We start from the raw sequence: 23,439 nt of genomic DNA on the forward strand, positions 1-23,439 counted from the left end.
AGCTACCTGTTCACATTGTGGGAAGCTGTAAAAGGAAATGCTTGCGGAGAAATCTGGGATTCTGGCTGTGAAGGCTGTTTAGTGCTGATAATTGAATACATCATGTAAAGAAGTAAAACTTCTCAGATACAAACAGCAGGTGTTTAAAAAGAGACATATGATCTGCTTTTACTGTCTAGGACAATAAAACAATTTCTGCTGATACTGAAGACTATTAAACATTATAAAAAGAAACAAACAAGTACATAGTCCACAGCACTTATCAAAAATGTTTGTCAGAGGTCTCACTCAAATACACATCTTGAACTTAAAGAACACAAAACTAATGTAAATAAGTGTTTATGTTTAGCCCGAAACATTGTGTAGTAATAATTTAAAAAAATAAACTAATGAGAAATGTGGTTTGAATTTCATGATTGTGTTGAGTTGTTAATAACTGCTGTGTTTGATCCTGAGCAAAATTATAAATACAAAAGGTAATACTGAATAATCATCAGAATACTATACTTAAGAAAGAACCACTTCCAGAGGGTGACACCAAAAGGCTGAAGCAGGTACTTCACAAAAACATAATTTGACAGTGTCAGTGTTTAGAGTTTGATTTTACTTAAATTAGAAAAGAAATGTACATCACATTTTAATAACAAATATCGTTTCATTTAAAAACTTTACAGCTATTTGTACAATAAAAGCACTTTATAAAACCCTTACATCTCAACAGATTGACATAATTAACCTAAACTGAAGGAAAAACAAAACTACACACAACTTGAATAAGATAAAAGAGTTATTGGTAAGATAGTGGAGACAGATTAAATGAAGCAACACGGTTAACATATTGCAAAAAGGAAGACTGGGAAAACATTTTCAAGATAGAAAAATACTTGGCAATGAAAGAGCTTCGCCCTGATCACACCAAAAACTGCCAGAGTGAGACTATGTATAAAAACTTTTTTTTACTATTGAAACGTTTATATATGAAACTGCTTCCTTTATGAGAAAAAAATGTATCTTGGCTATTTTTATTTTGTACTAAAAAAGCTCCTTGATTTTGAATAAATCTTTTTTTTTTGCCAAAATATTCTATTTCTAGCAGAAGAATTGATAATTCAATTGACAGAATATCAATAATGGCAAATTGGTATTTATCTTTTCTCAAACACAGTTTCCAGATCATCAATTGAGCAATTTTTCAGATCCCAAAACCAATGCAATGTTTCTAATGTTTTGTGGACCAAGCAATTACTTGACTGAAAAAATAATTGGCACACATGAATCGATAACGAATATGATTGTCAGTACAATAATTGAAATGAAGTCAATTTCACAATGACAGTTCGCACATTTTGTTCTTCCAAGGGACAGAAAACCACAGTTAGATCGGCAGTGATCGGCAAGGACAGTGACATTTTAAAATGTTCTTGCACTTTAACATATTAGGAAACATTTCATTAATCTGCAAAAAACAGGATTTTTCAGTTAGTGCAGAAAGGTGAGAACATGATTGTGTTGCTTTAGCTTGTTTAGCTTTAGCCAATTAGGTTGATGGTGAAAAAAAGCTACTTTTGAAACAGGAGCTTAACAGCACAGAAGAAATGTCGATCAGCATCAGGTTATGATGGAAGTTAAAGCCAAAAGTCAAGTGCTGTGATCAGTAAAAACTTGCATTCCAGATATTTACATTGTTTGAAATTGTTAAGCTCTTAGCCGATTAGCAATGCTTAAACAACTAGTAAGGTATACATATACAAGTTAAATTTTTCACGGTACTAAAGCCTCTCAGCTTATTGGATAAAACTTGGTTGTATCTGATCCCAACATATAAACTTTAAGCTAAAACAAAAAACATAAAAGCTGAGGTTAATTCTCTCGTTTACATTAAATGTTAGAATTAGTTGTAAAACATTTACGTTACATAGAGTACCTGTCTCCAACCACCACACAAAAACACACTGTAATAATAAGTGATTAGAAGGCTGCTGTAAAGTACAACAATCATTTCATTCCCTGAAGACACAAATGATGAAATTAAATGAGGTTTAGACATATTTTCCAATAAGCTCTGTTCAGTAAATTGACAGTTATCATTTCAGTAATGATTTCAGTATCATTGCTGTGGATTTTCTTCTCAGTAAAAATATCAGCACAAACACAATGGGCCTCATGCAGACACATTTATATTTTTATACTAAAATTCTTATTTATTAAATTAGAATGTTGGAAGCCAGATTCCCTAAAACAATTAGAAATTGTGACTAATATACAGGCTGGTCAAGGGAAGACCATAGACCGTATATAAAGATGGACGACGCGACAAATTGGAGATAAAGGTCGTAAAGGTCATAAACCCAGCCTTCTCCATGTTAGCAGATGGAACATGGCCCCCAAAAAAAATATAAATACACATTAAATAAATTCTCCTCAAACATAGGTTCTGTCATTTTAAATAGTTCTTATCACACGTTTGCTCAAGTGTTTGCATCACTAAGCTCGATTTTAACTACTATAAGCCTGTTTTCCACTGTGAAGAAAGGCTGTTCGTGGGTCGTACCAAGGCTCTTACCCACTTGGCATATTTGTACGAATCGAAGAGTAAACGCTAATCATGAAAAGCCAAAAATTCTCTAAAATCACTAGTACGTGCCTTATTTCTTTCATAAGGCCCATCATGTATGTGCAGCTTTCCAGTGCAGTACACCAGGGTGGAAATAAAATGAAATGACATGACACAGATGACTGATGGGCTGGAGATGAAACCAACTGCTTCATCAGAAAAAATCCAAATGCAGAACTTCGCTTAGATTGTAAACCATTGATTTTACAGTGTGAACAAAACAGTTTCCCTGCAGATATTTTTTGATTAAAAGCGATACCAAGTTACTGAGGGATTATTTGAAATAGAAAGGGCGGCATTTCATTGGGAATATTTTAACAGTAATTGACAAAAAAGTGCATGCAACAGAAAATAACAAGTTACTAGTGCTCTGATTATAGTACAGGTAACCCCCACCCTCCCCCATGTTCTTTAACAAGCCTATATATGTTTTCGCACTTTATTTGAATTTCACCTTATACTTTTGATTTACAATTAGACATATCATGATGTCTTTTGTGGGAACTTTATGTATAATTGTTTGACAGTAGTGATTTGTAATCCTAATCAATCTGACATGAAATCTGTAATGTAAAATGTAAATTGGAAATACCTAATTTCCTATCAATCACTATTGTAAAGACACTGACTTGTTCAGCTTGATGACTGATGGTGATGCTGACCGTAAAGAAATCAGACCAGCAACTCAAACTGGAGTCAATAGCTGTTTACGTACGTCCCTGGTGGAAAAAGTGTCACAGATCCAGTGTTTGTGTGAAGGCAGCCATCTTGTGAAGGTGTTACTACGTCTCTGGGCTGGTGGCTGTAGACACGGACATGATCTTGATGTGCTGAGTGGAGATGGCGTCGAAGGCTTCGTCTCTGTGCATCATCGCACCAAACACCATCGGCTGCAACAGAACAGAGGGAATGTTTCTGTCTCAGACTCAAGAGGAAGCCTTTCCCGATGCAGTCAGGGTATATGCTTTCATATTAACTCAAGCAGTGTACCTGTACTTCAACATTTCCACATGCTATGCAACTTTGAAGTTCATGTTTTCCCCTTTCCTTTAGAGTGTCAAAGCTTTTAAGTGAATATAAAGAGTCTGAGGGAAAGAGAGTCATTTTCTCTCTTAAGGCCAATTTATGCTTGAGCGTATGATGTAAAACGGATAGATAAGACCGGCCTATCCGTCGTGAAACGCCCTCTCCGAGCACTTCGGACAGCTTTTCGTACACCTCTGATTTTTCACCTCTAACTTCTCTGTGTTGTGTCGGAGAGCCCACGGACAGCTCTTGGCTGTGATTGGTCCGTGAACGACATCATTTCCGTATGACGTCATTTCCGTACGACGTCATTTCTGTTCGACGTCATTTCCGGACCTGTAACTTCCTGATTCACATAAACACATACACAACTACGATTCTACGATTAATTAGACGTGTGTGTTAAGCCAGCGGAGTTGTCCGGCTGACGTGGCTCGTTAGAGCACTGACGGCATGTGTGCACGGTCACAGACGGTTATAACGAGCTTTCAAAACGGCGCTAGCAGGCTAGGCTAGCGGGCTAGCAATTATGCTAACTGCGGTGGTAACAGTGCAAGAACCCGCCGTCACGACTTTAATTCCACTTCTATCATGACACTGTTTCTATAATACCGTCAAGTTAGAAGCAAACACTGGGTAGCAGTTAGTGCCGGGAGTCCCTGCTGACTGTGTGTGGAAGCTGGGAGGAAGCTAGCTAGCTCCTTGTAGCCTCAAGCAGATTCAAGCTGTGGAATCAGCAACACAGTTCGGAAACAAGACCGGGGAACCGCTGCGCTAAGAAACGATAACATCAGCATTTTGACCCGCTGGGTGTCACTTTATTTAGTTCTGTTAGTTGCCATGGTTCAGTGTGTGGGAGGCAGGCTGACAGAGAAATATAAACTTAAGTGGACTTCTTCTTCCGAAAATTGGGGTAGGCTTCTCTGAGCTCGTCTTCCGTTGCACCACCTATGGGTTTGGCGGTGAATTTTTTCCTACGTACAGTGGTCGGAGAAGTAAATATCAAAAAGACTCTTCGCCCCCGTCGAGCCCTCTCCGAGAAACGGATTAGGTAGAAGTATATAGGAGCCTTTAGTAAATACAGCTCCTGATTATTCAGAGCAGACTAAAAGCCCCTTACAGATAGAAGGTGATTTGCAGGGCGTTCAGCACATTGCTTTCCGTCGCCCCTGTGTTGGTGCTATGCTGGCCACTGGCTACAGAGTAAAATAGGCAGAGTTTGCTCTGAGTGCTCAGAGTTTGTTTGTTTTGTTTTTTCCCTGCCTACAGCAAGCTACCTGACATAAATGTTTGACTCAGACACGTTGTAAAAATGGTTTACAACTTTCTTCCTGAGGTGTCCATATATATATAAATATAATTTCCTACAATTCGGGGGAACTCACACAATATACACACACACATTCAATAGATTATTGATATAAGGGTCCCAGCCAGCCAAGCTAAGTTTGAAGAAAAACTTTAAATAAAGTTTGATCGGGTTGGTCATGTAGGCTGAGTAGATTTTTAAACCTCACATGTCTGTAGCTGGGGAGATTACGCAATAACCATGCATGCCAGGGGCAGGGTAATATAAAATCAGTGCAGCTTTATATTAACTCATGTTACAAAAAACAGAACAGCTGTCAGGCTCGATTATTTTTCTCTTGGGCTTGACTGGGTTAGGACAGAAAAATGGAGCCAAAGCTGCACAAAAACACACAATAATCTCCTTATATTGGATTTAACATTCATCAGGTGGACAGAAACATTATACGTCTCTCTGACCGCTGAACATGTGAATATGCAAGTTCTTATAGAGGTGATGATTGTTCACAGCAACATAAAAAAGTAAATTATTGGAGGTTTAAGGAATTATACTTGAATTGTAATAGTGTATGCTGTACCACTGCTACTTTTCTACCACAGATAGGTCCAGAATCCCCACTCCCCTAACAAGGCTCCTCACACTGAGCTCTTACCTTTTGGGTGGATGGTGTTGCTATGGAGATGCCCATCCCAGATCCAGGCAGCACTGACAAAACTTTGTACTGTGAGGGACAGAAGACAAATTTGAATTATTAATAATAATTTTATTTGTACACCGTCACAGGTATTGTGCCAAACTAATCTTAGAAACAATGACATGTAATGTAATTTAATAACATCAGGACAAAGAAGACGGAACATTGTCTGAGTTTCTCAACAGCAGAGATTAAAACCAGGAAGTTGGAAAAAAATGACTTGAGTGACAAATGAGTGAAAGAGAGTTTTATCTTGTATAACTGATACATTTTAACGGAAGCTTTAGTCTTTTTCTGCACTCTGTTGTTGTGTAACTTGGTTTAAACTTTGAAGGTTTCAATTTCTCACAATAAATATTTTCAGTTATACCAGTTAGTAGTTTGTAGAGCAGAGGATTAGACCCGAGTCTGACTTGAGGTCTCTATCGTACCTTATGGTGAATAAATAACCATGAACAGAGGCATGTCAAATGGAGTATATACACTGTATATACACATATGTATTTTGTCTAAAGCAGCGTTACAGCAGACAGAGACCTGGCTTACCTTCTGGAGTTCTTTAATGTCGAGCAGTTTGATGACTTTGTTCTTCTTGGTTGATCCAGACCTGGAGCTGGAGCTCTCGAAACACAGATGACTGAGGAGACAGAGGAGACTCACTTAATCCCTGTTCACATAGACATTCAGAGACGGAAACTGATACAGACTATAAGACCCTGGGAACGCTGCTGAAACATTTGAAAATATAACATATAACAACATGGCAGAACGATGTAGGCAGGTGTGGGCTGTAACAGCAGGAGAACTCTTAGCATTTGTTAGCTATGGCCAGAGATAACTAACATCTAATGTTGCCCAATTGCCCTGATATTTTTTCCAGACTGACATTCTGGGTTGTCGACCTTCGATAAGGAATGATCATAATTTTATTAATAATATGTATCATGTCAATATAAAACTTACCATTGTTTGTGTATCAGTACTTTTTTAACATTTACAGCACATTTTAAGAAAATACCTCAATGATACTGATAACCGTCATAATTTTGTTTACTTTAATTGTGATACAGAATTGTCACACTGTTTTTATCTGTAGATACAAACCAAATGAATACACAACACAGACTGAATGAAATGTTACCAGGTTAGCTAGCGTTGAAAACTGAGTGCCACAGTTAGCCCTGAGTCCTGCTAAGTTATAAAAAAGTCTCCTCCACCATTTATCATCCAGAACATATCTTTTTAGATATTTGCTCTGCTCTAATAAGCAGCATATTGACAACATCAGATATTGCTTCTACCAATGTGAGCTGATGTTTGGCTCTTCGAAACCAGAAAAAAACAGATTCAAATCCGATATTTTCAATCTCCCTGAACTCTCACTGATCACCTGTGTCAGATGTTTCTGTGACGTTCTGGTTCAGTCTCCTTGTTGTTCACATTGTGCAGCTCTATCTATAAAACTGACACTAAGTGGAGAGCTTACTTCTCAGTGACGTAGAGGACACCGTTGCGGATGTAGTCTGTCGGCGTCTTCTTGTCTCTGTTGATGAGGCAGCAGCGCCAGCCATTCTCACAAGCTTAAAAACAACAACACAGTGATTAAAACACACCTGGGAACCGTTTTTCACGCATTAATCACGGGTTTAGCCAGATTCAAAATGTTGATAATTTGACATGAACAACCAATTTTGTTGAAGCTGGGGAGTCCTTAAGGACGACTCATACATGAACTAATTCTCAAATACAAATAACTTGCTTTTTACTTGTAGAAGCCCAGTTGACATTTACTTTACATATTGTATATAAATGAGTTATTCCAGGAGTTTAGACTCTGTATTTGTAACTTTGTTTTTAAGCAATATCTAAATATTATTTATTTTACATAATTTGTAAACTTTAGGTCTCTTTGTGTTTTATCTGAGAATAGTGACCACAGAGCAGCTCTGAGGATTCAAGATGGTACTTAAGTGAAGACTGATGTTATTGTCACACGATGGACTGCTGTTCTTATTTGTTATTTTTCTTCCTCATAGAAAGTATATCTCTGGACTTGCATAATGTAATAAATGACATCTTAAGATGTCAAATAAAAAATAAGGCAAATTCAGGTAAAAAAATATGTCACTCCTTGTTTCAAATCTTTACGTCTGAACCACCCCCCCTCCTGCAGTTCATTCCTCACTTGTCAGGGGGCGCTCACTCTCCGGCAGGTTGAAGACATCGTGGAAAGCTCCTCTCTTGGTGCTGTAGTATCGTCCTCCGTCCTCGTCTCTGCTCACACCAGATGGGGCTGCAGCACAGAGGCTACCTCGACCCCCTGCAGCAGTGACCTGTACAGGTGGATGGGAGGAGGAGGGGGGGTGTTTGGATTAGTAAATCAGCAGCCTATGAATGGGGGAGGGGTTGACAACATGTTAAGCATCACTGCAGGTAGACACTGAAGCTGCTTGCTTGCAAAGAAGAAATGCAGAAAATACAGTGTCACCCTTCAACAGTATTTTTATCATCTGTAAATGTATGTATGTACTGTAAGAGGTCGAAGCTCCTCATGAAAACACATTTAATTCATCACACTTCTTGTTTGTGTTGTGTGCAAAAAATGGACATCATAGCGTTTTGATTTCTTTAAACACTCTGGAATCATCGGCTTTAAAAAAATCCATCAAAGAAGAAGACATATCTTTATTTACAGTGTCCTATCTTACCTTAACGTTGGCATCAGGCCTCAGCAGAGGTACATCACTACATTTGCATAAAACCTGAAAAGCCAGGTTACATTTGTCCTGAGGGTGGCGCTAGCTAGAGGAAAATTCACGGGGTCATTAAAGTGTAAAGGGGAACACAAATGAGATCAGGACGTTTGTTGGGACTTCTCACTCTACTATGAAATTTCACCAAACAAACACACTATCACTTCCACTATTGATCAGCTGATCAGTTTCATTGATTATCTGATGGCTCTACGTGAACACTACTGATTGTGACTGTACACAACGCACACACATACAAACACAACAGGAGCCTACCTGTTCACACTCAGACAGCTGAGAGAGAAAAACAACAACTCAGACAATTGAAATCAGACTAGAGAGTAGAGACTGGGACCAGTGAGAAAGTGTTCACTGGTTGAGGATTTATACTGTACAGCACAGTTTGTCGTTTATAGTAACTGAGTGTGTTTCCGCTGCACGTCTCGAGGGTTCTTCAGGATTTTCATTTTAAAAATAAGTCTTAAGAGATTCATATGAAACTAAAACATGTCAGCTTGTTATTTTAAATTCAAATTCTAGTCTAGATGATTTATTGAGGAAAAAATTGGTAAAAATAAATAAATATATATATATATATATATACTGGATGGCTACTGTGTTAAAAGACTATGATATAAGTCCAGTGCAGAACCTCTGTTGAAAAGCTGCTGAGATTAATCCTGAGTGAAGCAAACATCTTGATTGGTTATTAGTTAGTTGATATTGATGGCCGGCACTTGATTTGCCTGTTTTGTGCGGTGGCTCACGCTAAAACATGAAATCTCTTGATGATATAAATCATGATTTTTTGCATTTTTCATATTAATATCTACATGTTTGACGCCAAGTTGATTGAATCAGTCTCCTACACATTGTATGTTCTGAAAGAGGTGATGGGGAGACATAAGAACACGATGAATGAACTTATCTGTTTTCCTCTGGTATTTCTGCACGTTTGAAACAAGTATTTAATTTCAAGTTCATTACTATTTTTTTTAGATGTAACTGTAAGTATTATTCTGATTTTGTAAACATTGGTGCACATATTGCACCCTCACTTCATGTGACTCAGTGATAAAGGGAGCCACACACTAACTGACTCCAGAGCAGTGCAGTGCTCTGTGGGCTGCGTGTTTGGACTGACCCGTCTGTTCAGGGTGGTGCTGCTGCGCTCCTTCAGCTGCAGGTCGGTGGGCAAGTTGGTCCAGATTATGTAGGGGGTGTCGAAACGCTTCCTCAGCTTGGGGGAGCTCTTTAAGATGAAGTCGATGATGAAGAACTTTATACCTGCATACACGGCTGACAAGGGGAAGGAAGAGGGAGATGACTCATCAGACAGTGCTGAATTGGACTCTGCACTTGTATCTGATATGTGGAGATACACGTGATTCCAGTGGTAAGATAATATTTCTCTAGGACAACTGGGTGTGTAAATATGATCAGAATATATCGGAACTGTATCATCCTAGTTATTTCTTACTCTTTCTGACCCAATAGGTATAATAAGTAACCACAATAAAATGTCGAAAAAAACAAGACCTATTTTATATATGTTGTTATATATGTTAGAAATCAAAGTAAGGGTTCACTTCATTTTGGTCGTTTGTCAGTGGCATGATATGTGCATGTGTCACCTGTGGATGTGTACCAGACTTTTTAATGTAATTTTCAACAACTTTTTTGCATTAAACTCATCCGACCTCCTTTAGAAAGATAAGGTATGTTTATTAAAATATTTGTAGTGATTAATGATAACAATTACTTTTACTAAATATTTCTGTCGAATCAAAATGATGCAACTTTTTAGTTCAATTCAACAGCACCAGAATAAAACCATCAAACCATTAAATCAATACTTCATGTAGAATTGAATGCAGAAGGTTGTATAAACATGAATTAACAATTTCCACTTTGCCCAGGAACCCTTTATCAATCTCCCTCGTTTTTAAAACAAAAATACAGTGCATATAAATATATATATATATATTTACAGTTTATATATAAAATGTACCTATGATGAATCCCAGCAGTTTGTATGGCAGCAGGCAGGAGGAGACGAAGGCCACCCATAGACCAACATACAGCTTCTGAGTTAACTCTGGCTGCACCCACATGAACAAACTGAACACACACACACACACACACACACACACACACAGAATTATTCAATATCTGTGTATGGACCACAATTCCGTCAGACTTAGAACAACAGATGTACAGAAAACTCACTTCTTTATTTTCTCCAGAATGTTGGCCATCCTCCCAAACAGATTCTATGTAGATCAAACAAAAAGAAATGTTGGTTTCGTGTCTAAACATGTGCCCAACTCTCTCCTGTTTTTACAGTGTTTGTGAAAGTATGTGTGTGCTCCCTTTCAGAACATGTGATACATTTCTAATGACTATTCACTATTCAGTCTAATCAGAAGGCGTAAACAATTAATTCTGTCCAGCTTTTTTTTTTAAATTGAATTTATTATTTAGAGGTTTCTTACAAACCAACAATAGTATTCACAACAACTATTTATCTTTCTCACCAACTGCAAGTTCCTCCTGTTGATTTCCCCTCGTTTCACCCTGAATTTCATTGCTTCAGGTATTTACTGTCGCAATTTCAACTTTCTCTGGTGGTCAATCATTTAATTGCAGTTTACTGTCACAACTTTGGTTTTGGGATGTAAAATAGGTGGCGGGAGGTGTCTGTGGTGATGAAGAGGTTCACCTGTGCTTTCTGAGCAACATCCAGAACCAGCGTGAACTTCTCAGACACAGTCAGGTCTTCTTTAGGAGGATCCTGGAAAACAAAGTGGAGACGGAGCTGTTACATCACATACTGACACCTGAAAATCCCCTGACATCAACTAGGCACCATCCTAAACACACTTCATATAAAAACACAATCTAGTACATGTCAATCAAAATGACCATCTTCAATTTCTCATCATCAAACATTAATTACTCTAGTTTAAAGGCTGATGCAGAAGGTAAAATAAGATTTATATGGTCAAGAGAGAGGTTGCTCACCACTTGCTCTGAGACTTCAGGTACGATGCTCCACTGGATCCTCCAGCCTCTAAAAGCAGCGCATCATGGATATAAATGAGTTTATTTCACAATCACTACACATGTATGTTCCAGAACTTCCAGTCCAGATTTATATCCAAACTAATCAGAGGAAAGGCTTCATGTGTTTTATGATCACTGACATGTACTATATATGATTATAATAAACAGGCCGGCATATCACAACTCCGAATGAAAATGCTCCTCAACTGGATGTCAGCTGGTCTAATGGTTCTGTGATTGGAACCACAGTGGACCCAAGTCTTGGACTTTGTGTAATTCTTGACATTTTGCAGATATGAATGACCTAGTGTACTTTATAGTAGAAACTAAACTCAAACTAAAACTAAGATGCATTCAGTGTATCAAAACTTTCCCCTGAAAAAAGGATTCTGTTTCTTTTCCTGGCTGTGTGATAAGCTGACAGAGAGTGGGCGGTGCTTTCACTGACCTGGCAATGAGGTAATTTAAGGACAGCCGGAGGATGGCGAGGAACAGGAACATGGGGATGGCCCAGCCATGCCACGCTGCATACATGTAGACCTACATTTACACACAACGCACACACACACAAAAGTGAATTATTGAGACTGTGTGTGTTTAAATAGTTAATAAGAAGAAGTGAACAAAAACACAGATTGTTTCAGTCTTTTGACAACGTGAGATAAGATATAGCACCTTTAGCAAAATATCCATTATATCATTAAAACCTTTACAATAACTCTTCTATCTAGTAATAATAAGCAGTAATAAAATAAAGGCTTGTAACACACTATAATCTTGTTGTAAGCAGATCTGTGGCCATTTCAAGTGCTTATGAATGTATAACATTAGTCAACACTTACTACTTTTCATATGATGGCATATTTTATATTAAATGTTTGAATGAATAATCATTGATTATCAGTTTTTACAGGAGCCTCCACTTATGGACACCTATAAGAAATTGATGAAAAATAAACTAACACTAACCTTGGGTTCCTTATTTATTACTAAATATGTGTATACTCCAGTTTTTACAAGCAGTACATAAATAGAGTTGATGTGAAAAAGTTAAAAAATAAGCTAACCGTAACCAACCATAACCATCTTGAATTATGTCTTCATGGTTTTATACCCGCTTCAACCAGTGATGCTGCAGACAATAATGTCACAGTGCAATTGACCTTTGACCTATTGTCTATGTCATCAATGTACCATTATATCTTATTGGACATTTGTCAGTAAATCAGAGTGACTTTTGATCAAAATGTAATCGTTTCTCATCCTGGAGTCCAAGTGAAAGCTATCATGGAGGAATAAAAATAAAAAGTGCAAAAGGTTCCCATTCCTACTTTTCATTAAATATATAATTGATATGCACAAATTTGTTGATAAGACAAAATATGGGTGACAAAATACTTATTTATCAAATGAAAGCTGTAAATAAATTTGTTGAGGTTACATTAAACAAATTGCACTCTTACCCTGCAGTTTCCTCCTTTTAATAAAATCTTGTTTAATGTATAAACAATAATAAAAATCTATGTTTTATTGTTTCTGTATGTTATTGCCACATTGTGTGTACAGATCAACAAAGAAACATCAAAATTTGTGTTAGTGTCTTCATCCCAGCTCATTACAAAGCATTGAGAGGGACACTGACTGCTTAGAGTCAGTCTGAGCTCTGAGTGAGTGTGGACCATAGACTGGATATGGTGTGGACTCACAATGAAGGCGATGGCTGACGTGTAGATGGAGTACCAGCTGGATAAGGCGGTAAGGTTCCTCTTGAAGTTGGTCACTGGTTTAAATCCCCGTTCTGGAAACAATACAGCAGGAAAACTGACCAATCACAGGCTGAGAATTTGTCATGACAAGTAATACTCTGCCTTGTGACAAATGAAAAGACTGTTCTTTACAGATTTGTGGGACATTGAATCCATTTGTTAAATCAGTCACCCTCATGTGGACCCCATCAGATTAGGCCTAAGGTCAAAAAGCCACTTTGGCTACACATCTGGACCACATTGATGCTTTATTCAGGTTTTCGCTGCAACTGTTGTGTTTACAAGTTTTATCAGGTCTTCCGAATAAAAACTAGATCAAGAGAACTGAAATCTGTTTTCACCTGTTGGGCCTTGTTGGAAGTATGCACTTAAGTGAGCGGCATTCTAGTTTATACTTAATTCGGCTTGTTAAATTTCTCCTTTTAAATTAGATTTCTCTGATTAAAGAGGGATGGATTTAGTTGATTAAAAATGAATTAAAAGCCAATGAACACAGATCTGGAGGAAAATAGTGACGAAACAATTGAAGTAATACTCACTGAGACGTCTCATGTTTTCAGTCAACCTGTGGAGTTTAAACATGTAAATTATCTTGATTCAAGATAAATACAGCTCTTAACACAATAAAGACATACAGTTAGTGTGTCTGCATTACTAAAATGTGTATCTGCCGTTACTTATATAGTGAAGCTCCTGGGCATCCAAGCTCTGCAGTGAGATGACAAGACTTTGTACTGAAAGCAGACAGATTTCCCCCCTCACCTCTTGGCACTCAGCGGCTCATCTGTCTCCACTGTTGTCTCCTCCGGCTGGAAACGGAACTCTTCTACATAAACCCCAAAACGGTCATAGAGCCATTTCAGGAAACTATTGGACATAGTATCCTTCTGTTTGTCTGAGGAGAGCAAAAGAAAAACAGTTTTATACATAGAGGTTGTTGCAAAAAATACGATACGCATCAAGATACAAGTTGCTTTTGAGTCCTGCACAGAATTTACTACAACAACTTATAATTCTGACCAACAAAGATCTTAAAAGTAAAATGAAATAATTATCTTTCTAAAACCAGAGTTATTAATAAATGCAATAAGAATATTCCTTAACTTTTAAACTTAAAATAGCCATAATATTCTGTTTTTACTTGACTTTAAGTGCACTTCTATTTACTGTACGAATGTCGTCAGGAAATATCGGTTCTTTAATAAAGATAAACCAAATTATAATTAAATAATCATTAAAAAAAAGGGGATGCACAGATAAGGATCTGTCGCTCACGTATCTCTTTCCAAGATCCCCGGATACAGTTTTCACGTTTCCTTCCATGTTTGTTTTGAGTTGAGACCTGTGCTGTTTTTGCCTACGCTGCCACCTCACGGCTTTATTTTGCACTGGACCAAAGTGGAAATTTCGTTTTCAAAACTGCAGTCTATTTTTTTTTTTAGCACAGCCCTAAATTGCACTGTCAATGTTTCTTTTTGGAGTGGCTTTGAACTGGACTGAATAATATCGAGAGGTATTTCTTAAGGCCAATTTATGCCTCTCCGTTTTTTCTATTACGGACAGATAAGACCGCCCTACCCGTCGTGAAACGCCCTCTCCGAGCGCCTCGGAGAGCTTTTCGTACACCTCTGATTTTTCTAACTGTCCGTGTTTATTTCGGAGACCCCACGGACAGCTCTTGGCTGTGATTGGTCCCCGAACGACATCATTTCCGTATGACGTAATTTCCGTATTACCGGACCTCAAACTTCCTGTTTACTTGTAGCAACAAACAAGAACACAACTATGATTCTACGATTAATGTGACGTGTTTGTTAAGCCAGCGGAGTTGTCCGGCTGACGGTGGCTCGTTAGAGCACTGACGGCATGTGTGCACGGTCACATACGGTTATAACGAGCTTTCAAAACGGCGCTAGCGGGCTAGGCTAGCGGGCTAGCCACCATGCTAACTGCGGTGGTAACAGTGCAAAAACCCGCCGTCATGACTTTAATTCCACTTCTATCATGACACTGTTTCTATAATACCGTCAGGTTAGAAGCAAACACTGGATAGTATTAGTTAGTGTCGGGAGTCCCTGCTGACTGTGTGTGGAAGCTGGGGGGGAGCTAGCTCCGTGTAGCTTCTAGCTACATGTAGCCTCAAGCAGATTCAAGCTGTGGAATCAGCAACACAGTTCGGAAACAAGACCGGAGAACCGCTGCGCTAAGAAACGATTACATCAGCATTTTGACCTGCTGTGTGTCACTTTATTTAGTTCTGTTAGTTGCCATGGTTCAGTGTGTGGGAGGCAAGCTAACAGAGGTAAACAGAGACACGTGGACTTCTTCTTCCCAAATGGGGTAGGCTTCTCTGAGCTCGTCTTCCTTTGCGCCACCTATGGGTTTGGCGGTGAATTTTTTTCGACGTACAGTGGTCGGATTAGTAAAAATCAAAAACACTCTTCGCCCCCTGTGGACCCCTCTCCGAGAAACGGATATGTAGTAGCATACTGGAGCCTTTATGTGTTATCTACCACATTTAGAAACATTTGAGGGAAGAATATTAGAAACAGCCCAGTAAAACACTACCACTAACTCTGTACTCAGTAATAAACAGCATAAGTACCTCAGAACATTTAACTATACAATATGTTTTTTGTAAAGGAAGTCTTTATGGAAGAGATGTTGAAGTGCACTGCATTAGACTGTACTGATATACCTAATAAAGCAGCCGGGGAGTGTACAGTATGTTAAGTACCGAGGAGAAGTACCGAGGAGATGGACCAGCACCTACTGATTTCCTCTTGAGCATAAAGCCGAGATGTACTGGGAGGAAGACCTGGTAGTTAACAGAGAGGAAGTTAGTGCAGCTCACCTGTGCCGCTGCCTGACGGTGGAGGAGGGGGCGGGGCTTTAGGTGTCAGACAAGGCGAGTCGTCAGGTCTGTGAAGTTTTCACACAGATGGAGACAATCCATCAGTTAGAACAGGAGGAAAGAAAACTACCACGTCCATCTCCACACAACTTATAAAATAAAGTTTATTATTATCATATGGTTTTTAGTAATCACCTGGATTTAAGGACGTCATTGATCTTCTGCTCCAACTCCATCCGCCTGCTGCGCTCCTTCTCCAGTTCCAGTCTCAACGAATCTACGTTGGACTCCTCCTTAAATTTCCTCAGCTCCTCGTCTGAAACAAGTGGATGGTCATGTGATAAGAGTTATGAGTTAATGCTGATGAAAGACTTTTAAACAATTTTCTCTAACTGTCGTTTTTTTTCACAATCTAGATTTATCAATCTAGAATTGTGGGACATGTAGAACATTCTCTGATATTTTTCATCCAATATGATCCTTTTTTAATTGTCAATCATGAGCCTCACACTGTTACAGCAGGGCAACGCTACGTCTGTGAAAAAATTCTAACTGTTTAGCTTCTCCTACTGCTTTCAGTCTTCCTTCCACTGAGTTTGTTAATGGTAACATAGATGATTTGGTAAGTTTTTTTTTTTTTTGTATAACTTTGTTGTTGTTGTGTAGAAAAGATTTTTGTTACAACGAAGAACAAGTAACCTCTTTCCTCTTCTCTGAATGGGGCTTTGGTGTGTTTTCTGAAGAGGATAAGGGTTCGGTAAAGTATGTTTTGGATACAAAAGTCTGAGACCCACTATATGTGAAGTCATTGTATTCATTCTGTAACGGTCCTAGTCTGAAACGATAAAGATATCTTTATGAGTACAGAGAGAAACCTCACACGCTGTTCAGAGAACTCACGTAAGAAATGTTTTTCCAACAAGGCAATTTCTAGGTGCCCTTTGACCTCATTCAAATCTGTCCTGGGGTCATCTTGGAGAGCTGCAGAAAAGGATCCTGGACCGGCCTGAATGATAAACAAAGACATTTGGAATAATGACCAGACAAAATATAATAGCTTACAACAATCAGTTACAAGAGAGGATGATGGCTTTGGTTGTGTGGGGTGCCACCGACTTAAATCCTAGGTCCTACAAAATATTCTCTCTACATTACCATGTTTACTTAACCAGATAACAACTTGTTGACATTATAGATCTCAACACTAGACACAAATTTTTCTGATTATTTTGTCCTGAATTTGTTTATAAAAAATAAAAATTATAAAGATCTCTTATTTATTCTGAAGGCTCTTGCTCCTTATATTCAAAATGATAATTAAAGTTCTACCAGAGCTAATGAGAATACCCTTGAAACTAAGCACAAACATCCTCTAAGCACTTAATTTTTCAGTTTTAATTTTTGCCTAGTTATTAACTCATCCTCTGTCTGACCAGCATCTACAACATCAAAATGCTGTTGTTTTGAATGTAAAAAATAACCCTGTATCTTCTTCATTAGGATTAGAAAGAACGTATGTGTATGTCTTATAGGTTTTGCATCACAGATCAAGTGATGAAGATATTTCTACCTGAGGGTCACTCTGCGACTCTCCCTCCACTTCCCTCAGCTCCTCAGAGTCTCTGGAAGAGAGGCGAGGTTTCATCATGACCTCCTCAGTGCATTCTGTGTCAGATGTGTTGGGCGAATCCGCCAGATCCAGGAAGTCCTCCCGTCTCTGGCCCCGGAACCGGATCTTGTCGAGACGCTTCAGCATGTTGAGCGCCGTGGAACTAGCCTCTACCTGAACATGACTGACGACCAAACTACAGAAACTGGAAGAGTGAAGACAAGGAGAACAAGAAAAAAGACAAACAAATTGTTATATATTTTTTTTTAACAGATAACTGACATGTGTTCTGGAATTTGCTGGTTCATCACTTTGATGTGAACTGTAAAACGTTGGGATGGATTGCCATGATTGAGATACAGTTGTGGTACAGAGATATTTAATGTGATATATTTTATGTTGTTATTAATGTTAGCATGGTCAATATAATCACGTTTACATGCTGGTGTTAGAATGCAAATGGTTTTTGCCTCATGGAGCAGCTCATGGCTTCAGTTACACAAACAGAAACACTTGTGTTTGTGAGTAGAAAACTCAAATTTGGCCTATTATCTAAAGGCTATGTTTAAAAGGACACCTCATTTCTGTGCAATATATCTGCCATTTTATTTGAATGTCCAAGTTAAAAATTTTAATGTATCCACTATAGAGACTTTGCCCAAACAGAGATTATTCTTTAAACACAATGTATGTAATTCAAGGTTTTGTTTGTCCAAGGAGAATCAACATCACTAAGCCCACTGATACAAATAGTTAAAGTCATCATAGTGTTTGTTCAAGGTGGAACATCTGCTTGTTATTGTCCTATCTCCTGATATTCCCATACTGAAACAAGGACCTGAGAACCACAGCCTCTCAGGGATAGTGAAAAAACCTGGACTCTGGGTTTTATCCCCTTTTTATTCCTTTTGTGACAGTAAACTATACATTTTGAGAGTCTGGACTCTAGGTGAAAAAAAGCAATTTAAATACAGCATCTTGGGTTTATTCTATCACAGGTACTTGTCATTTTTTTTGACATTTTAAGAGCAACGAATCAAAAAAATGATTTTACCAGGTCAAATAATTATATTATAATTATTGGACACAATGAAATATGACTTGATGATAGCAATATAGATGTATCGCATTGTATTTATGCCTTTCACTAATATGCAATGATCAAACTTTTGTTTTAAATCTGTACAAAGAAAGTAAAGGGAAGAAATGTTACTCTTAACAACAAATATGAAACGTAAAACAGTGCTAATGTACCAGAAAAGTCAGCAGGATTCACAACATGGCTAAAATATGTACTGACTCTGTATTTCTAGGAAAGGTTGCTGGTTTTCGCAATCACTTTATATGCATGTGTTATTTGTACATTGATATATAATCAGACAAAAGTACACTGCGGATTGTATTGCACTTTTTGGCACTTTTGCAGCCATAATCCTGTACAACACAGTGCAATGAGCCATTCTGCTGTACTTTTAATACTCTTAGGGACATTCAGTACAGTCAGAGCCTGACACGGAGGCGGACATGTCGTCACCTGTAGCTACAGCCCGGATCTTAAACAGACTCAGTGAAGACAGCAGACTGTGAAAGAAGTAGGGAGAAGGTGTGTTCAGGAGGTCACGGAGCAGTCTGACTGGTCTTACTGCATCTGATGAGGGAAAGAAATTACAGATTTTGTATTTATGTGACTTCAACACTGTCTGAACAAGTCAGAGCGATTGACTGAGTGGAGCGATAGAACCCAGCGAAGAACTTTCTCTTAATTCTAGGACAACAACATGCCACATTCAGTTACTGCGTTAACACTTTTTCGCTTGTTTAAGTGAAGCCAGGATTGTGTTTGAACTGCTCAACAGAACATAAAGGAATTTGGATTAAATGCGTCAGGTGATGATGCATAGCATGCTCATGCTGTATATAACCCAATAAGACAATGCATTCTAGTCCTAGAGATAACTGGATAACATGCATTTTTTAACTATGCATGACGTCATTATCCAACTTCTTTGTTTATTCCTCATAACGTCACTTATCACATGACAAGATATGAAGACAAATAGTTTTCTGATCGATATACGCTTCTGTCCAGGTATATTATTGGCATTATTTTTTATCTGGTTTTGGGGGGGTTTTAAGGGCCACATTTGTGTTGAACTTGATCTTTCACCTTGACTCATCATGTCCCAAAGTTAATCACGCCACACCCCCAGTTATAAAAACAATACCCTGCATGCTATGCCAGCACCCGGACAAAGAGAGTGACTGGTCTGACAGCTTGTAATGATTATCATCTCATTCTTCACCAGCACACACTACAATACTCTCTGCACATGTGAGACAGAGAGTTAACATGCCTGAAGGACTATAACACTGGTATTAATAGACGGATTGGGTCAAAATGGCTGAAAGAGAGAATTACAAACTGTTCACTGACTGCCGACTGACCATGACCTGATTAACCTCTTATTGATCACATAACACCGATCACATAACACTGTTAGGGGGTATCCGATCAATGCCACAGTCAGTCTGCAGCAGGATAACAGGCACAAACCTACAGCCGCAGTATCTGGGATCATAGAGACGATAAGACAGTGAGACAAACAGACCTGTGACAAGCTCTCTGACAACCTTCTTGCCAAATACCTGAAACACTGTTTGCATTAAGGATGGTCACTGTAATGACTGATTAGATTTGGTTGTTTCACCTTGCTTAACAATGAAAGTACAGCTCACCAAAAGGGCAAAGAGGGTAACCGCCCAGAGGCCCACACACCCTCAGCTTTGGTCAAAATAATGTCATTCATAGAAAATTTGTCAAACAATATTAGCTCTGATGTGTCCTCCTGCCACCATATTCTGGGCGGTTCTTTAGGAGAGTTTCTTCATTGAGGATCTTATTTTTAGCTTTTTGTTAGCTGTATTTATTTGTAACATTGTGCTTTATCCAGCTGCTTCCTGCTTCTGTCATTAAATAACTGGAGCTCCGGAAGGGGCTGATTGTTCTCTCCCCTCTTTTCCACCGACCTCTCCTCTCTCCAATATCTTTCTCTACTTGTCCCTACCGGTCCAGGCAGATGGCCGCTCATATTGAGTCTGGTTCTGTTAAACGTTTTTTCCAGTTAATGAAGCTCTCTACAGTTGTCATATGTTCGCTCCTTGTTTGAACTGTTGGGTTTCTCTATAATATTTAAATAATAATAGAAATGATTATTAAAACATAATTATTATTATATCATTTAGAAAGTATATTTCAACATTAAGTGCTGCACACAAGAAATAGTTAAAATACAGAAGGAAGAACATCAATAATAATGGTAAGATGAATAATAAAAAGATCAAAACAGCGTCGCAACATGAGTAAATTAAAGGCACAAGCTGAACAGAGGTAAATAGTAAATTAAGAGATAAGATATACAGCCTGAGGCCAGGTCATGGACAGCATTTAAAGTAATGCATACAATTTCAAAATCAATCCAAGATCAAACTGGGGGACAATGTAAACACAATGTAAATATGACAGGTGTGATGTGATCTCTAAAGAACCTCGGATTGAGTTGGATTGAGTAACCTTATGTAGGATAGATAAGGTTAGTGTAGGATCAATGAAAACCAATTTGCTAAACCTTTTGCTAAAATAACTGTACTTGCCCTCATAGATCTATAGAAATGCATATATTTCAAATATTTAAAAAAATAATACAATAAAATATTAAACATTGTGGGCCCTTATGTGTTTGCTGTCTTATGTCTTAGGTCTAATGTATACATGCTAATTTAATTGAATGAATAATTTGATACTTAAATAAAATTGTATTTTTAAAAATATAAAAAAATTATATAAAGCTTAATAAAAACAAAAACATGCTTATATTACCAAGCACACATTAAACTTACTAAACAGTATTAAACATTATTTTAAATAACAAAATATTTAAAAATTAATCTCGTATGCTAATGTTGAGTTGTGAGATTTTGGTCCCCCCCAATGTCCACTTCATGACTATGCCCTTGCCTTTAGGGATTAACTAGTTGTTCAAATTGTCTAGGATTGAGTTTCAATTTGATCATTTAATCAAATCATTTAATCAAATCATTGTTTCAGCTGTCCAGTAGCTACTGATTGACTGATTGAGGATATAATGAAACTGGGGAGGTGGTTCAACGCCATGAAATGTACTGTGCAACAAATAAATAGGAACGACTACTGGTTGTATCTTTACTTCCAGGTCTTCAACTCTTTGCACAGTGAGGGAACTGGATTTAATACTTCAGATTTATCAAGGCCTGCAGCCATCTGGGCGGCTGACAGCCAATCAGCTGGTCTTTACCTGCGGACCTCAGAGAGGACCTTGTAGGCACCCGGCGAGGCTGTGACACCCCGATTGGACACGTGGACATTTTAGGAGAGACTGAGATTGACAGTGTATGAAGCAATAAAGGGAAGGCAGGAGGGAAAAGAGGTGACAGAGGAGTGTCTCACCGTGAACCGAACGGGAGTAAACTTTGCCTCCCTCTCTTCAACCCGGGTCAGACCCGCTTCAGACCGTACTACTCTCCCCTCGGACCCGTTCCAGACCGTCCTCCCTCCTCTGCACCGGCAATAGCTCCAGACATGGAGGAGGGTTGTAGGTTCAACTCCAGACCCTGTTTCCCTGCCTGGTACTAATGTCCCCGCTGAGGGCGGGGCGACCAGCGGCAGCACAGAACCAGGAAGTGACGCCATCACGCTGCGCTCTTAAAGCGAACGTCAAAAGGCGGAACCCAAATACAATTAAATGAGAAAAGGAGACGTCAGTGATAATGGGGCAGAGGAAACAAAGGCAGATACTTCCATTCAAAAGAAAGTAGGTGAATAGAGAACAAGGAGGTGATGGTATAAAGAATGAGGTTTGGTCACACAGGTCTAAACAGCAGCCTGAAGATAATGAACAGCCATGACACAGGCAGATGTGGCTGTTGTAATCAGCTGGATACAGTGGAACATAACTCTTTAGTCTGTCCACAATTAGAGAGACAGACGCTTGAATACACACGCCAAAAAAAAGCACTAGAGAACAAACAGTTATATCAATTCTGAGAATAGGACACACAGGACTAAATAAATCAATGCACTTAATAGGGAAACATCCATCAGGACAGTGTGAATGTGGCTTAGGGGAAGAAACTGTGGAGCATATCATCTGTCACTGCCAAAAATATATTACACAGAGAGAAAAACTACATGAGGAAATGTGGGGTGGAAGAGTTGAACCTGAATAATTAGTTTAATCTTGGAGAAGGGAAATATAAAGTACTGTTTGAGTTTCTAAAAGAAACTGGTTTAATGAAGACGATTTACGTTTAAGTTAAGGTTGGGTTTTTATTGATCTATTACATTTTTTGTTCTATACGTATTTTTTGTTTTATTATTTGTATTATTTATTTGTTTCTACTAATGTATTTCCGCCTTTTTATATACAGTCTCTGATTTCCGCAGACCAAACACTCTGACCCGCACTCCAGCATAGTAGGTGGCGGTAATGCACCTTAACGTTAGGTGTCACCCGCCATTAAACAAGAAGAAGAAGAAGAAGAAGAAGAAGAAGAAGAAGAAGTAGAAGTAGAAGAAGAAGAAGAAGAAGAAGAAGAAGTAGAAGTAGAAGAAGAAGAAGAAGAAGAAGAAGAAGAAGAAGTAGAAGTAGAAGAAGAAGAAGAAGAAGAAGAAGAAGAAGAAGAAGAAGAAGAAGAAGAAGAAGAAGAAGAAGA

The 23,439-nt window shown here is 38.4% G+C and overlaps 1 protein-coding gene across 2 annotated transcripts; it reads right to left on the reverse strand.

The window, feature by feature from the left end:
- Positions 1-583: 583 nt before the first annotated feature.
- LOC133008727 (GRAM domain-containing protein 4-like) lies at positions 584-22,374 on the reverse strand. Of its 2 annotated transcripts, XM_061076002.1 has the most exons (20): positions 22,175-22,374; positions 19,226-19,339; positions 17,653-17,896; positions 16,983-17,088; positions 16,278-16,398; positions 16,083-16,150; positions 13,991-14,123; positions 13,768-13,793; positions 13,169-13,260; positions 11,911-12,002; positions 11,421-11,469; positions 11,119-11,190; positions 10,626-10,669; positions 10,408-10,517; positions 9,541-9,695; positions 7,829-7,976; positions 7,130-7,223; positions 6,190-6,280; positions 5,602-5,670; positions 584-3,504 (listed from the first exon to the last, which is right to left on the reverse strand). In XM_061076002.1, the coding sequence occupies exons 3-20, from the start codon at positions 17,836-17,838 to the stop codon at positions 3,397-3,399; spliced, it is 1,764 nt and encodes a 587-aa protein (XP_060931985.1). In that variant the 5' UTR covers positions 17,839-17,896; positions 19,226-19,339; positions 22,175-22,374; the 3' UTR covers positions 584-3,396. The 2 variants fall into 2 exon arrangements, with proteins under 2 accessions (XP_060931985.1, XP_060931986.1); XM_061076003.1 differs by lacking the exon at positions 19,226-19,339.
- Between the last annotated feature and the right edge of the window lie 1,065 nt (positions 22,375-23,439).

Source organism: Limanda limanda, chromosome 8, assembly GCF_963576545.1.
Source record: "Limanda limanda chromosome 8, fLimLim1.1, whole genome shotgun sequence".
Taxonomy (NCBI): Eukaryota; Metazoa; Chordata; class Actinopteri; order Pleuronectiformes; family Pleuronectidae; genus Limanda; species Limanda limanda.